Source organism: Phocoena sinus, chromosome 8 (genome assembly GCF_008692025.1).
Source record: "Phocoena sinus isolate mPhoSin1 chromosome 8, mPhoSin1.pri, whole genome shotgun sequence".
NCBI classification, from domain to species: Eukaryota; Metazoa; Chordata; class Mammalia; order Artiodactyla; family Phocoenidae; genus Phocoena; species Phocoena sinus.
In genome coordinates, this window is record NC_045770.1 from 97,984,581 (window position 1) to 98,002,129 (window position 17,549).

At 43.1% G+C, this 17,549-nt stretch overlaps 1 protein-coding gene across 1 annotated transcript in view; it reads left to right on the plus strand.

Moving 5' to 3' along the window:
- PTPRJ (protein tyrosine phosphatase receptor type J) overlaps positions 1-16,239 on the plus strand; it is a 172,509-nt gene extending 156,270 nt beyond the window's left edge. Inside the window, exons 18-25 of the mRNA XM_032639468.1 lie at positions 51-138; positions 691-781; positions 2,879-2,952; positions 3,052-3,186; positions 6,140-6,259; positions 8,974-9,134; positions 10,479-10,614; positions 12,633-16,239. Of these exons, the coding sequence (XP_032495359.1) occupies positions 51-138; positions 691-781; positions 2,879-2,952; positions 3,052-3,186; positions 6,140-6,259; positions 8,974-9,134; positions 10,479-10,614; positions 12,633-12,791 (964 nt within the window). The 3' untranslated portion in view covers positions 12,792-16,239. The remainder of the gene's footprint in view (positions 1-50; positions 139-690; positions 782-2,878; positions 2,953-3,051; positions 3,187-6,139; positions 6,260-8,973; positions 9,135-10,478; positions 10,615-12,632) is intronic.
- Positions 16,240-17,549: the final 1,310 nt, after the last annotated feature.

Below are 17,549 nucleotides of genomic sequence, written 5' to 3' on the forward strand. Positions count from 1 at the left end.
TTTGAGTGTGAACTTGGTTGAATGCAAAAAATCCTGTTTTGTTTTCCTAGATCCAAGTTAATCAAAGTGGAGAATTTTGAGGCCTACTTTAAGAAACAGCAAGCTGACTCCAACTGTGGATTTGCAGAAGAATATGAAGTATGTGGCTATAAATGTTGTGTTTTTAATTGCTCTACGTTTGTCCCGAAAGTTGGAAAACTGCCTGTTTCCGTTTTATGGTGAAGCTTTGGGTGAGAGGCAGCCCTCTTTGAGGGGAGAGAGAAGCTCTTGCATGTCCCCTGGGGGCCCCTCTGAAACCTCTTGGGGAGGATCCCTCCTTGCTTCATCCAGCTTCTGGAAGCCCCAAGCATTCTTGACTTGTGGCCATAGAACCTCCATCTTCATATGTCTCCCTTGTGTGTCTGTATCTCAGTGCCTTTTCTCCTCTTATAAAGGCACCAGTGATATTGCGTTAAGGGCCCTGCCCTACTGCAGTATGACCTCATCTTATCTTGAGTACATCTGCAAAAGCTGTATTTTCAACTCAGATTTCATTCACAGGTACCAGGGGTTAGAACTTCTGCATATCTGTTTGAGGGACACGATGTTACCCATAACATCTCTGCATTCCCACTCTGTTCTGTCCTACTCTCTGAGTAGTATAACATTTGAACACTGAATAAATGAACAACTCATATGTTCTGTTTTTAGGATCTGAAGCTTGTTGGAATTGGTCTACCTAAGTACGCAGCTGAACTGGCTGAGAATAGAGGAAAAAATCGCTATAATAATGTTCTACCCTGTAAGTTGTTTTTTCCACATTACTTTCCCTTTTTTCCATCACTGGCATCACATCTCTAACAGTAGAGGGGAGAAGAATCCAGATACGAACTAACCACTTCCATAGCCATTCCTTAGTCACCTTCTGTGTGCATATGCCATTGAATTCCGTCCTCACAATAGCCTTATGAAATAGGTAGTAGATGAGGAAAATGAGGCACAGAGTGGCTAGGTGATTTGTCCAGAGTCACACAGATAGTCATGGTGGGACCAGACTTGGACCGAGTCTGTCAGTTTCATTCAGGGAAAAGGCCAGAGTCTGTGCTTTGAACCCCTTTATTCCCACAGCTCTTCTATTTCAGTTAGTATAGCTCTGGAATGAAAGGGAGCAGGATGAGGGCAGGCAGGGAGTAATGCTTTCTGTTTGTCCAGACACGTCTCTGGTCGGCTGAGTACATTGCACGGCTAAATGTGAATTACATTTGGGTTCATTCCTGTCTTTTTTGTTTGTTTTTTTAAATTGTCTGTTTTACTTGAAGTTGTGTTTTTCTTTCCTGGCCTGAAATGTTAACTTCTGTTTAGATTCAGGATTTTCTAGCTCCTCCCTTCGTTCTCTTCATTCCTCGCCACCCCTCCAGCACTTATATTGACAGCAGACATTGACTCACGCGTGTGCTGAGAGAAACGCTTTTAAAACTAGGCTGTCGGGATCTGCCTCAGCTCTGCGCTTTGAGGGTTAACACAGGATTATTGGCCCGTTCTTGTGGATGTCTGTGGAGATTTTCAGATCCAGAGTTTGGCTGTTGTTTTTATTGGGAAGATTTCAGGCTGACACTCATGTTGGTAACCGGGTTTAGAATTGTTGTTTTTTTGTTCAGGGGAGGGTGAGATAGTGGATAGTCAAAGACAGGGAAACATAGGAGCTGCTGCTTATAGCTCAGGCTGATCGTTGAGATTTTAAGGATATTATTTCATTTCTGGAGTTGGACAATTTTGTGTGTGTGTTTTTTGAGATGACAGTATATAGGAAACATGAGAATTTTATGCTTTACGTCCTTCCACTTATAGTAGTCTTTTTTTAAAAAATTGTTCTTTTCCATCATGGTTTATTATAGGATATTGAATATAGTTCAGTATAACTGTGTTATACAGAACCATGTTGTTTATCTGTTTAAATCTGCTAATCCCAAACTCCTAATTTATCCCCCCACTCCCTTTCCCCTTTGATAACTATATGTTTGTTTTCTATGCCTGTGAGTCTGTTTCTGTTTTGTAAATAAGTTCATTTGTGTCATATCTTAGATTCCACATATGCCACTTACAATAGTCTTATGCATTCAGTTTATTCTTGCATTTGGGACTGTCTTTTTATAACAATTTTTTTTTATGAGAATAGAGAAAGTGTGAAAGTCTTAACTGAGTATCTACCCTGCTATAGTGGAAAGGGCACTGGATTTGAATTCTGACTGCCATTCACCAGATGAAAGTGCTTGGAAAAATCACTTAATCTCTCTGACCCTCAGTTTCCTCCTCTTTAAAATGGGCGCAGAAGCTTGTAGTGTGGTTATAAGGAATAAATAACATTGCTGAGGGCCTTCCCTGGCTCATGGCACTCACCCAAGAATGCTAATAGTTGGTTTCTCCTGAGAAGGCGGTCTGGAGTGGTTAAGACCTTGGGACCTGTTGCCAGGCTGCCCGGGTTCTAACTGTGGCTCTGCCACTGACTAGCTCTGCCCAGGTGATCATGTAACTTGTCTGTGCCATAGTCACATCTGGTGACTGTGGGAATGAAATAAGGTCGTGGATGTAAAACGCCAAGCCATGCAGCTTCAAGGTGTGATGGAGCCCCTGTGTTGCCACACAGGGTTGGGTTGCCACACACAAGGTTGGGTTCTGCACCCATTTCTCGCATCAGAACAGGTTATCATGCAAACGAAAGGCCATTGCTTATGAATGCAAATAAACTTTATGGTGCTTTTGAGCCCAGGGCCTCACCCATGGGACATTCTCCTAAATATCTGTTAGATAAATGAAAACGACAGTTTTTTCTCTTGTATTCAACTCAACTCACACCTTTGCTTCTATTCTAACATGGAACTCTTTTTTTTGAATGTCACAGACGATATCTCCCGTGTCAAACTTTCAGTCCATGCCCATTCAACTGATGACTACATCAATGCCAACTACATGCCTGTAAGTGGAGAGCGGGGCCCATAGTGCTGGCTGGTTAGGAGGAGGTCCTCCTGCTGTCCGTCTCTTTGAGGTTGAATATGTGCTGCTTTCCATTTTTAGGGCTACCATTCCAAGAAAGATTTTATTGCCACACAAGGACCTTTACCCAACACTTTGAAAGATTTTTGGCGTATGGTTTGGGAGAAAAATGTCTATGCCATTGTCATGTTGACCAAATGTGTTGAGCAGGGAAGGGTAAGTATCTTTTATTTTTATTATTATTCAGTTCAATTCGTTCGTTCATATTTACTGTGGTGGGAGGGTATCTTAAAAATGATTTGTCCTTTTTTAAAAAAACACTCCCCCAAATATTAGCACCTCTGTTCTTAGAAGTGTGTTTTCTGACTTTTTCTCCTCTAAGAGGAAAGTTTTAGAAAAATGTTTAAAAACTCTATGTTATCATTGCTTTCCTTTGTGGACAGAGAGCAATGTTCTCTAGTCATTAAGTCACTGCTGCTGGCATTAATGAGCAGCAGGGGCTGGGTTAGTGAGGCGGAAGAAGTCATGTGCAGCTCCGTTGTTCATCAGCTCTGTGGATGAGTGCAAGCCGACCTGCCTCCGAGCAGCCAGCTCTACCTGTGACATGACCAATTTGACCAACCCAGTGATTTTCAAACTTAGTCTACAGCATTGCGACCCTTTCTTTATGCAAAATTTCTGATGTATCCCAAGAGAAGTCTCAGCAGTTCTCTCTCCCTTCTGATGGCCTGGAATCCTCCCAGCCACTTCCATCCAAGATAAGATTTCTTCTAGTAATAAAATCCCATCTTTCCATAAGTGGACCAAGGAGAATTGAAAAACATGGGCTAAATTCAGAAAGTCTGTGCCTGAGGAATAGGACCTAATGTGCTTTGTGAATTTTTTCATGTAGGTTTGTTACTTAAAGAATAGGATAGGAGGGCTTCCCTGGTGGCGCAGTGGTTGAGAGTCCGCCTGCCGATGTAGGGGACGCGGGTTCGTGCCCCGGTCCGGGAGGATCCCGCATGCCGCGGAGCGGCTGGGCCCGTGAGCCATGGCCGCTGAGCCTGCGCGTCCGGAGCCTGTGCTCCGCAACGGGAGAGGCCACAACAGTGAGAGGCCCGCGTACCGCGGGAGAAAAAAAAAAAAAAGGATAGGAGTCAAGTCCCTTTTCTTTTTGGGTTATGCTAGTTCCCCAACCAGGGATTGAACCTGTGCCCCCTGCATTGGAAGGGCAGAATCTTAACCGCTGGACCACCAAGGAAGTCCCAAGGAGTCAAGTCCCTAAGCCAGTGGTTCTGAAACTTTAACGTGCATCAGAGTCACCTGCAGGGTGGCTCCGCCTCCAGAGTTTCTAATTCAGAGGGTCTGTGCTGGACCTCCGAGTTGCATTTCTGACAGTTCCCGCTGCTGCCGCTCCAGGATGCATGCTTTGAGTAGCACTGTCCCGGAGATAGTGCCAACCTGTCAGGCATCATTTCTTTTTTTTTTTCTTTTTTTAATAGTAGAGCTTTTATCTATTTAATTTTTGGCTGCGTTGGGTCTTCGTTGCTGCACGCAGGCTTTCTCTAGTTGTGGCGAGCGGGCTCTAGAGCCCAGGCTCAATAGTTGTGACGCACGGGCATAGTTGCTCCGCGGCATGTGGGATCTTCCCGGACCAGGGCTCGAACCCGTGTCCCCTGCATTGGCAGACGGATTCTTAACCACTGCGCCACCAGGGAAGTCCCTGGGCATCATTTCTTTTAATGTTCTGTTCTTTCACTTTAATTTAGCAGATGTTTATCCAGCCCCAAGTATGTGTAAGGTCCTGTGCTAGGGGCTGGGGTTGGAGGAAGGAAAGGTAACAAAGAACAGTTAAGAGGTGGTTCCCTTCATATTATTTGTGACACAGAAGGTTGGGCTCTGCACCCATTTCTCGCATTAGAACAGGTTATCATGCAAACGAAAGGCCATTGCTTATGAATGCAAGTAAACTTTATGGTGCTGTTGAGCCCGGGGCCTCACCCATGGGACGTTCTCCTAAATATCTGTTAGATAAATGAAAATGACATAGTTAAATTAACAAAGAACAAGAAGATGAATTTAATGGGTCCTTGTTCATCATCAGGCGGGAGAGAAGTGGATGTTACTGACCCTGGGTGACAGGGGAAGAGAGCCAGTGTATTTTCTGCACTAGATTCTCCATATATGTTATTTTTTCCTATAACAACCCTGTGAGGTGTTATTATTTTATAGATGGGGAAAATGAAGCTTAGAGTTTAAGAACTTGCCCACAAGGTAGTAACATAAATCCAGCGGGTAAGAGACAACCTGGGCAAAACCTCCATGTCAGTGTGTGTCCCAGTCCTGTGTTCTATCTTGGAGCAGTGGTCCAGAAGCCGGGATCTTTTAAAAAATACTGATCCCTGGGTCAGAGTCAGCATCTCTGGAGGTGGGAAGCAGGCATCTGTTTTTAAAGCAAAACAAACCTCTGAGGTGAGTCAGATATCAGTCAGGGTTAGAAACCATTACAGGAGAGCACACTTTGGAAAGTTTAGAGAGAGAGTGTGTGTATATATGTGTGTGTGTGTTTTCAGTCAGTCACTAAATGGGGCTTGAGGTAGTCTCAGAGAGCAGTTGTTTCCTGATTTTTATTTCTGTTCACATCTGCCCATTGACTTTATAAAAATCAAAGACCCCCAAATGATTTAATCTGATTCTCTTTATTGGTGTCCATATTTGTATTGCAATTAGTGTGTATCTAAAAGTATTGGGGAAAGTTCTCATTTCTTCTGCTGCTTAGGGTTATAGGTCAGTCAGAGAAGTTTAGTTCAGGGAGCAGTTAGTGGAATGGCTGCTGTAGGCCTGGGGGAGCTGGGTGGGCATGGTGTCCCCTGTGAAGGAACAGCTGCTGCTTAGCTCTGAGTCAGTTTTTGTGCAGAAATGGGGGCTCAGTGTTGGCTAGATCTTCTGATTTTTCAAGAGAAGCTAGAAATCTGGATTTTTATGGGAAAACTCCCAAATTTAAAAAAGTTGGCAGGAATCGTAAATTTTAAAAAACCCAAAATTCCAAGGGTCAGACAGAACCCACCTAAGGGATGGATTCAGACCCCGGGCGATGCTAGTTTTCAATATCTGGTCTCCTTGTGAGGCTTTCGTGATGGTAGGTGGTTTGATCTGAGTCTTTGTATAAAAACACATTTTATTCTAGACCAAATGTGAGGAGTACTGGCCCTCCAAGCAGGCTCAGGACTATGGGGACATAACGGTCGCAATGACGTCAGAAATTGTTCTACCAGAATGGACCATCAGAGACTTCACAGTGCAAAATGTAAGTAAGAGGTCAAGAAGGATAAGTCTCATATAACATTAACATATATAAACCTTGGGTTGGTACTTTTTAGGTTGGTATTAACCAATTTTTTTATGCATCAGAATTATATTTTTGATTTTTTCTTTACAGAATAAAACAATCCATATCTGCATATACTCTAAGGCAGCCCTTTGGCTTTGCTTTCTTAAAGAGAATTTCCTAAGTTGTTCTTAGATAAAGTGAATCTTGAGAGCATGGCTCAGTATCTGTACTCCTTTCCTTTCACTTCCACGTGACCTGCTCATAGAATTTTTGTTACAAATCAAGGCCGTTTTGGATTATTTGGTTGGAAATATGACATCAGGAGTGGCCATCTGCTGTTGGAATAGTTTATAATGACAGTTACAATAATAGGATTCCAGGACATATACACATGGCCTCCCTTCCCCCCAAATGTTATGAAAACAAATGCAGTTAAATTATGTAGGCATTCTGGGAAGTCAGTTTATGTGTCCTTTTAATTTTTTAAAGGATGTTTAAAAATAGAATCAGTGTCATGAGCAACACTGAAATCTTTTGATGGCTGCATAAATCAATATAGCCCTTTGCAGTTTGTATCAAAGGCATAAAAATCTCCGTCCCCCTTTGATCTGGTGGTCCCAAGTTTGAGAATCTGCCCTAAAGGAATAATCTGAAATATAGGAGGAGAGAAGGCTTATTATTCATAAAGATGTATCTGAGTATTATTTATAATGGGGGGAAAATTTGGAAACCGTGCAAATATCTAGCTTTTGGAGTATAGATAATGAAACTATAGGTTATCTAGTCACTGTATCATTATTCAGCTATTAGAAATGATGGCTATGGAGACTGCATAATTACCATGAGGAGAAGTTAGAGTGTAATTAAGGGAAATATACTAGGAGACAAAATTTTATGCACATCATGAATAGTGCATAAAAGAAAAACCTGGAAGTAGATTTAGTAGAGTTGCATTTATGAGGGGCTGGTGGGCTGGTTTCCAGTTTATGAGAATTATCCTTGAAGATTTCATAAGTCATTTCATGCTACACTGTTGTAGTATATTAACTCTTTGCTAATTGCTGTGTCTCAAAGGCTCTGGCCTTTGAAAATAAGTAAATAATTTGAAAATAAGTAAATAATTCATACTTATTTCAATTCCTCTCCTGGAGATGCCGTCAAAGCAGTTAACCATGTATTGAATGGGTCACATAAATAATGCAGTTCACCATAGCTGAGAATCCCTTAAAATGTCATACTTATTTCTATAGATTTCACCCATTTTAAACAGACTGGCTTATCCTTGATTGCTTTCCCTGCTTGGAGTCTGCCCTTGTGGAGGAGAATTGTGGGTAGAATTGTCCACATCATTAAAAAATTTACTATTATTATTCTTTTTATTAACTAAACTCCAGACTTTCTTCTAATTTCATAGTTTTCCACTAAAGCCCTTTCCAGTCCAGGATCCAATCTAGGATACCACATGGCATTTAATAAAATATTATTTTTAATTGTACAAAATGCATGAATATCTTTTCCCTTTAAAAAGTGGGAACATAAGTGATAGGGCTGAAAGTGTCCTTTGCCTGCCATCTCTAACCTGAGCCTCTTTGCTCTTCTGTGGAGATAATACTGAAAGTCTGACCTTCCCCTCAGCTCTCTCCTTCTCCTCTCTTTTCTCTCATGGCTGGTTTCTTTCTTTGGATGAGTACTTATAATTAAATCTGTGAATGTTATGTTCCTGCGTGACGGGACGTCACAGTACCCTCCTCCCTCACTGCCCTTTTCTCTTACTGTCTTCCACATTTTGAATAATGTGAAGGTACTGCTTTTATAATGTATATACATTAACAACAACAACAAAAAGCTTCCAAGGGTAGCTGTCATAAAGAAGACGGAAATGTCAGCAGTCCAGATGTAGGTACACGCAGGTGAGTCCGGTGCCCAGGTGCAGGCATAGTGAGTACAGTTGAATCAGGAATGGGAATGGCCCAGCCTGGGTGGAGTTCTGATAATTAAAGGTATGTGCTTTGGTCCATGTAGGAAACCAGTCTGCATAATAACTAACTCTGTTATAATAAACTTCACTTTCTATTGTCTATCTGAAGTCGAAATAGATGCCCTTTCTCAAACCCCTACAGTTCTAAGTATTGACTTGGCGCTTGCCAGTTGCCTATCACCTTATTAAATTCTTTGTAAGACGTGAATTATGAGGCACTTCTTGCCCCGAAGGCACTGACTATCGTAGTTGTATTTGTACAGATTTATTTTTGGTCAGTGACATTTCCAGGTGGGCTTGAGGGGTGGGGTTTATGAATCTCTAAGGAGGTGTAGGTGTAAGAATGTGAGCACATTATTGGCAGGAGGCTGGATTGGAAGGGGAAGATTCTGAACTCAAAATCGAAGGATGAGAGACTTCTGCCTCTGAGCTGAGTGTTAAGAGAAGTTGTTTCACTTCTTGGAACCCTTCTCCTCCTTCTTGAAAGGGGGATAATAAACCCTCCTGCTTGGCACGTTATGAGGATTTGATGAGTACGTCGAAGTCCCCGCAAGCACTTTATCAGCTGTTGTACCAACGTACCATTCTAATTTGTGGTCATAACCACTTCTGCTGAGCTGCCTTTCAGCTGAGCCGTGCAGTTCAGTCTTCAGGTACTGCTTGATCTAGCTTGCCTTTCTCTCTGGATCTTACAACTTTTCTTGGCTTTTAGATCCAGACAAGTGAGAGTCACACTCTGCGTCAGTTCCATTTCACCTCCTGGCCTGACCATGGCGTTCCCGACACCACTGACCTGCTCATCAACTTCCGGTACCTTGTTCGTGACTACATGAAGCAGAGTCCTCCTGAGTCACCGATTCTGGTGCACTGCAGGTATGCAGATGGCTGTCCATGTGTGACAGATTTCAAACGTACTTATACGTATGGACACTTTTGAAAAAAAAAAAAAAAAAAAACCCTAAGAGGGAATGCAATAGGTATTTACAAATTCAAGAAAGGTTTGGATAAGGGACCAATGAGGAATTAGGGCTTATTCCCTAAGCCTTCGACTTCAGAACGGGGGTTGGCAAACTATAGCCTGTGGGTCAGATGTGGTCACCTGCCTGTATTTAAAAAAAAAATCATAATATATTTAAATTTCTTTCTTATTTATAATATTTTGTTTTGAAGTATTTCAACCTTACAAAAGTATGGAGAATAATAACAATTTAATCAGGCACAGCATGGTGCCATATATGTTTCTTTTTGTTAATGATACATTACAGATATAATTGAAGTCTCTGCTTACTAGTCTCCTATCCCGTTCGCCTTCTTACATAGGTGAATGTGGTCCTAAAGTTGATCTGTATCCTTCCCTTCTGTGCTTTTCTATTTTATTACATATGTACGTAACTCTACGGTTTTATATACTTTAAACTTTGACCAGATTTTATAATGTATACATCGTTCTGCAACCTGTTTTGTTTAGCATTTTGGTTTGCTATTTAGCAATGTTGAAACACATAACTCTGGTTCATTTTATTTATTTAAAAATATTCTTTCCACATGTAAAAACTGCATGTAAATTAATGAATACACCGTAATGAACGCAGCAGTGAGGAGTTTGGAGATGAGTATACCTCTGTGAAACCATCACCGCAGTCTATTTGGCTGTCTGTTTTTGTAAATACAGTATTATTGGAACACAGCCATGTCCATGTGGTTACATATTGTCTATAGTTACTTTTATGCTGTAGTGGCAGAAAGAGTTGATTTGCAAAGTCTGCGAAGCTGACGATATTTACTCTTTGGCCCTTAACAGAAAAAGTTTGCCACCCTCTCCTCCGGAACAATAGGAAATTAGCTTTGAAGCTGAAGGAATTGATTTTAGGACAGAAGAAGGGAGGGACTTTGTTGCCCTCTGGGGAATAAATTGATGGAATTTGCCAACCTAGATACAGTGGCGACTTCAATGGGACTGAGATTCAAGATGCTCTAGCAAGGTGTTTTATTTGTGGCATTTGACATGAAAGTCACTTTAGGACTTGGGCCCCAGTTCTAAGCTAGTACAGTCTGACTTGAAAGGTTTCAATTGAACCAATTGGTAATGGTCCTGGGCTTGACCCTCAAAGCCTGATAGTGGAGGAGAGTAAGATATATGTATAAATGGGGAAATGGGAGTTTTACAGTAGAGATAACCCATGCTGACATGCTCATTTCATTTCCCCTTTTTTTCAGTGCTGGGGTGGGAAGGACGGGCACTTTCATTGCCATCGATCGTCTTATCTATCAGATAGAGGACGAGAACACTGTGGATGTGTACGGGATTGTGTACGACCTTCGAATGCACAGGCCTTTAATGGTGCAGACAGAGGTGAGCCCAATGTCTGTGTCTGACAATTCCCCCTTCCCATCTGTGTTTAAAAGATGGCATCATGTCACACACTTGTGTTAAAATATCCCACCCTTCCAGATCTTTCTGGCTCTTGGCTGTGAGGTGGATTTCTTTCAAGGCCTAAAAGTGATGTGGGATTGAACTCCCCCACGATACCCGACGCAGCGACATAGTTGTCCTGATAGCAGCAATGGAGCTACAAACCGAGACAGTATCAGGATTCCTCACCTTGCTGCCACTGACTCACCAGATAATCTTAGCAAGTCTCTGAACTTTGGCTTCCGGGTTTTAAACTCATAAAACTGGTCTTTTCAACTCTTGATTTCTAAGAAGGTCTGACCATTCTTAAAATAAGCTAATGAAAGGGACTTATCAAATATTAATGATACGAAATAGGATAACGCCGCTTTAAGCTTTAACACAGCAATATATCCTTACCCTGCCTTGTAAATGTTAAAGAACATCAGTCATCATGGCTGCGGGAGGATGGTGACCAATCGGGAACATGCATGCTTAATATCTACAGTGTCATTTATGTAAAACTGTCGGGTTTGGCTTTCCCTGAAATGTTCCTGATGAACTATGTGTTCAAGGCATGTTCTCAACACGTGTATTGGGAAATAGCCTTCCTCAAAGCTGTCGGGATGAATGCTCCCTGGCCAGGATAGAGCAGAATATTAATCTTGTATCAGGCCGTCACCCTGAACCAATTCAGAGCTCTACGAGTATGTGCTGTGTTTCTGAGTCCAGCAGGGAATGTTCTGGAGGCCTGGGTGCATTGTGTGCTTTGGGGTGGTGCAGCATGGCTGTGGTGGGAAGAGCCGAAGTCACCTCCTGCGTTGGTGGGGACAGAGATCTCCTATTTTCTGCTGTAATTAATAGATAGAGTCGTCGTTATCAATCTTTTATTTGCTTTTGAGAAACACAGAAATCTTATACCTGCTTACAAATGTTCTCATCCCTTTTTAAAATATTTTGAAAATAATATAACTTTGTTCATTTCAAAAAAATTTAACAGTACGGGATTATACAGAGGACATTTTTCTCTTTTACTTTTTCTTCCCCAAATCCACTCCCTAGAGGTAGCTAGTGTTTACAGCTTGCATATATCTTTACAGGCTTCTTTATGTACCTCTGTTAAAAAAATGTATACACGTACACACACACACAGAGCATATTTTAAAAATTGGATCTTATTTTGTAGGTAATGCTGCCCTGTGATGTTTTTCTCCTCTAACAGCATTATGGATATCTTTCAGCATATACCCTTTCTTCCTCTTTTTTTTGCGGTACGCGGGCCTCTCGCTGTTGCGGCCTCTCCCATTGCGGAGCACAGGCTCCGGACGCGCAGGCTCAGCGGCCATGGCTCACGGGCCCAGCCGCTCCGCGGCACGTGGGATCTTCCCGGACCGGGGCACGAACCCGCGTTCCCTACATCGGCAGGCGGACTCTCAACCACTGCACCACCAGGGCCTTTCTTCCTCTTTTTAATGGCTACCTGCAGATTCCGATGTGCTTGCCTGAAGCATGGGGACCTTCAGGTCTACCCCAATCATTACCCCTGTCTCTACACCCCCTTCAGGATGGGGACCCCCAACTCGGTCCTGATCATCCCCCTTTAACCCACCCCCTCTGCTGAGAATCACAGCTTATTCATTCTCCACATCCTCCCTAGCCAAGAAAACCCTGCTGGACTTTTTAGTGCATTATTTCCTCCACGTTCTTTCTTTGCCCTTCCCCAAGATTCTGGTACTTTTCCTTGGTGCAGGGAGGTGCGGGGAGTGCACCGCTCTCATTGAGAACCATTAGTGATGAGAACCTTGCTGTCAGTGGTTTCAGATTTCACCACTATGTTATTACCCCTTGACCTACGTGAACTTGGAGTGTTCACTGCGGGTTGGGTGGGGTTGGAGGGCGGTAATCTGTTTGAAAAAAACCTTGGGTGCGCATCTTCAGGACCTGTGCTCATTTGTTTTCTCTCTTTCTTCTTCTAACAGGACCAGTATGTTTTCCTCAATCAGTGTGTTTTGGATATTATCAGATCCCAGAAGGACTCGAAAGTAGATCTCATCTACCAGAACACAACTGCAATGACAATCTACGAAAACCTTGCACCAGTGACCGCGTTCGGAAAGACAAATGGTTACATTGCCTGAATTCCAAAGGAAAACCTTTCTGGAGTTAACTAGACCGTCACACCCACAGCAAAGGAAGATGCCCCGATGTGACATGTTTTTTATATGTCTAGTATCCTAATTCTTTGTTCCGTTTTGTTAGAACTAATTTGAGAGTGTGAAGCTACACATGTAAAACATGACAAATGAGAAGTTGGGGCTGTCAGGGGCTGTGGATGGGTAGTGAGCAAATCAACTATGTTTCTGATTATCAGTGGGATGAGTTCGCTTTTTTTTTTTTCTTGAGAATTACAGAACACCAGGAAAAGTGAGCTATGATTTTTTTTTTCTTTTACAAGACGTTCTTTTTTAAAAAGACTATTTTATATGATTCACATGCTAAAGCCAGGATTGTGTTAGGTTGAATATATTTTAAGTATCAGAGGTCTATTTTTACCTACTGTATCTTGGAATCTAGCTGATGGAAAATACATAATAGTGGACGATTATCATGTAGGGAGGGCTACATGGTACCCCCCCTGCCTGGGTTTTCTATTTGAACATGTGCCTTTTCTGAATTATGCTTCCACAGGTAAAACTCAGTAGATCTCTATTTTTGTATTGAATCTCATAATTGGACTATGTGGAATATTTAAACAGTAGTTTAGTATCAGAGGTTCAGCCTTCTTAGTAACATTCCTGTTCTCATTTGATTAGAGGAGATCCTCCCCAACTTCCTCCATCCCCTGTTTTGTGCTCTATTCTTTCTGCCCTTTTCCCCTCCTATTTTTCCCCAAAGACACTTCTGATGGCCACATCTTCTGCCCATTGGCTGGGCAAGAGTGGAAACTAAATTATCACCGTGAGAATTTCGGGGTGGGGGAAGGTCGGGGGGAAGCAGAGGAACCCTTCAGTGACACAATAATCTTCTATTGTCCCCCTTTGATCTTTTTTCTCATTTCTGTGTGTGGTAAGAAGGATTATTTAAAGGTGCAATATGTGACTTAGTAATTCATGATGCTGTAGGTTTTTAGTAACGTTTTACTCAGGTTGGCATTTTATGTGTCTCTGTGTGTCCGTGTACGTGTGTGTGTTTTTAAAAGCGTGGCAATCTGCGAACACTTCCGTGTGAAAACAGTGTCAGATGAATCCCTCCTTCCGTAGAGTCTACTGGCTTTAGTCTGTATCTGCAGTGACACATACCCGTATCTGCTGTATATATATATACTAAACTCTTAAAACAGTCATTCCTTGGAACTGAGGTGTACAAAGTTCAAATTTGTATCAAAGATGTAATTATTATTTTTAAAACTTCTTTTCACTCTACTGCTGCTGTAATTACTTTGATTTTTTTTTAAAGTGTAGATTGATTTTTGTTGTTGTTGTTTTTGGCTTTCAGGTATGTGTATCCACCGAGAATTTCAGAATCTATGTGGATTTATTTTATTGGTACATAATCTGTAAACTTCTCAAGGCATTAACATGAAAGGATTTGTTTCTTTTTATTTTATATTGTGGCTCAGGTTATATTTTGAAGATGTGTTGAGTTTCTCCTCCAATAGGCAGTGAAGTGTACAAGGTCTTATGAAGGAATGACCAAGTCCCTGGAGTCCTGTGGCCGTTTCCCACAGTCATAAATCCTGCTGTAAACATAGGACGATGTGTCCTATTGAAAACGGGAGTGGCGTGCCCTGGTCACCGTGGATCTGTGGGATCCTGTCTCCTGACCCTGCCATGCTCCTTAACTCACCGGCACTTTGATCACTGACTGGACAGTTGGGTATCTTAGGGTCACGAAGGGGGAACCACCGCGTACAGAAAGCCCTTGATTCGGTTCAGAGGTCGGGTGCTGCATGTCTTTTGTCTCCCTCTCCCTTTGAGGTACTGAAAGGAATAAAGGAGAAGTGGTAACGGTGTCGTGTTTTGAGAGAACCTTACTTCCCAAATGGAGATTGCACTTTTTGCTGAATCCTTTGCTCTCTTTGGTAGAAAGCAGTTTGTTCAGTATCAGGCCCTTCGAGGAGTGGGCTGGCCTGGCCAGGCCAGGCCAGGCTGGGTCCTCCTCTTCGGCTCTGAAGGTCTGCATCAGGGAAGCCGTGCTGTCCCGGGGTGTTGAGTGAAGCTGGGTTTGGGCGATTGCTTCCAAGCCTTCACACTTGGAAGGCTGCCCCTTGCACGCAGATCTTGGAGGGTTCCGTAACTTCTTCGGTGGTCCCTGTTCAGGTAGCAGTTCTGTGGGTCACACCCCTTCCTACTCCAATCTGTCAGGAAACCACGGTGATGGGTGCCAGTGTACCAAATCCCATGTAGATGTACGCCCTGCCCACATCACTGCCGCTGCCGTGGAGAAGTCGGAGGGAAGGACTTAACTCGAAAAATTCCTTTAAAAGATGAAAGCAACAATAATCATAAACATATTGTGTCAAAATGCAAAACCCAGAAATCTTCCTCCCTTCCGCCCGGGATGATCTTGGGAAATGGGCAGCAGCCACTCTCAGACGTCATTCCCAATCCTGGGAGGAAGGCTTGTGGTGGAGAGGCCTGGATTCCAAATGGGCGGGTCACACGAAGGTCACGATGCTTCTCTGCATCCTGAAGAGACCTGGCGGTGGGCCAAGGGTGGGGGGGCGGTGCTGGTGAGGGTATTTATAGCACAGTGAAAAGGGAAGATTAATGTGTAAATATAAAGGACACCCGGGCTGGGGGTTGGTCCCAGAAGAGAGAAAGTGCTTTTGAGTTCCTGCCCGCAGCCCTTCCAGGAGCAATGGAACAGTGAACAATGAACCAAACTTTGAGGAGTCCAGTGGAATCGTGGGGATGGTGTGATCGCCCTTGCTTAGTATTTGACAGTTGCATACAGAAAACCAGCCAGGATGGGATGAGTTAGTTTGGGGGATCTGGGCCATTGATATCTTCTCCCAAGAGCAAGGACGTTTTGTCTGCAAAGTTAAATCTCATGATGATTGGCACCAGTAGGAAGTGACATTTGGGTCTGTTCCCTGTGGCCATGTAACAGCCATTAGATTTTGGCATAATTGACTCCGCTGGATTTGGGCGTCACCAAGTCATAGGCTCCTGGGTTTGGGGCCAACTATGCAGACGATTCATGTTTGCTTTTCATCTGGGATGAAAAAGCCTGGTTTTCTTTTGAAATGCTTGATTGCACTCGCTGAGCTAACAAGTCTCGGTGACTGATGTCGATTTGCCTCCAAAGTCCAAGTTCTGAGTTTTCAGACTATGTGTAGCAGTCGAGTATTTAACATACTGTAGCTTTTTTTCCCTTGGGGACACCTATGAATAGGATATGTTGATGTGGACTCTAAAGCTGTAATTTTCTTGTAACAATTTTGGAATGATGCATATTTCTAATGTTTGTTATACTTGTACAGAGTATTGCTGTTGGTTGCTTTTCTTTGGTTTGTTTTTTAAGGAAAAAAATGGCCTGAAAATAAATTTTTTTAAAAGACATAAATACCAAATATAAAAAATGTCAACACATCATGCCTCTGTTTGACTCTCCCCCTCCTTGCTTTACGTCCACATCATTTCACTTATGGAGCCGTTTAGTCTCCTGCATTCAGCTGGGGTATCCTTAACAAAAACACGTTTCCCTTGGGATTTTCCCACATCGTTTTGGTTTGCCAGGGCTGCTGTAACAAAGTACAACAGACTGGGGGGCTTAAACAACAGAAATTTATCATCTCGCAGTTCTGGAGGTTAGAAGTCTGAGATCAAGGTGTCATCGGGTTAGTTTCCTGCGAGGCCTCTCTCCTTGGCTGGTGGACGACCATTTCCCCCTTTGTCTTCACATGGTCGTCCCTCTGTGTGTCCTAATCGCTTCTTATAAGGACAGCAGTCACAGTGGATTACAGCGCACTCGTCATTTTACCTTACTTACCTCTTGAAAGAGTCTGTCTCCAAATACAGTTGCATTCAGAGGCACTGGGCATTAGGACTTTAACATATGAACTTTGGGGGCACATAATTCAGCCCAAAACACACATGGAGGGTGGTGAAGTGGAGACCTGGGGGAAGTGAGTGTGCAGCTAAGGTGTGGCTGCCTGCGCTCACAGAGGGTCGGACGTGGGTCTGCAGGTGGACAGACACCTATGCCTTAGGCAAGCCTCCAGAATTTTTAGAGGGTTTTCTGGTTGATGGATTTGGGGAATCTCAGAATTGCTGGGAGACTGTGGTAGTTTGGGTACGTTTTCTTTCATCTCGCTCCCTTATGCCTGATGCAAACTCTAAGTAGACGGAGATGATTCTAAGATCTCTCTTATTCCTCTTGCCCGAAACAAATTAATCCATTCAACAGTGATGTACTGATTACCTGCTATACACCAGCCGCTATACACACCTTGGTGGCTGAGGGTTCTACTGTGAACAAAATGGACAGAAATCTCTGCCCTCATGGAACTTACATCCTGATAAGAGGAAGCAGACAAACAACATACATAAATAAAATCTTTAGTTTGTTAGATGATGAAAATAAGGAGAAAAATAGCATTTCACACCCAGATGCACCAACTGGCTTTCACACACAAGGCAGTGCAGCTACATCGTGTCAAGGAGAAAGTGTCGCAACACGCTCTCCACTCGACCCCTGACTTATTTACTGTTTGGACGGCGGCAGTGCCCACTCCTCGGGTCCATCAGGGACACAAAGGGTGAACGCAGCACAAGTCCTGCCCGTAAGAAGTGGACAGTCTAGAGGGAGTGGCCAGGGGCACGTGTGATGCAAACACACAACAAACCCCACGAAATACTGGCGGCGATAAAGGAACAGGTGACAGGGGTCCC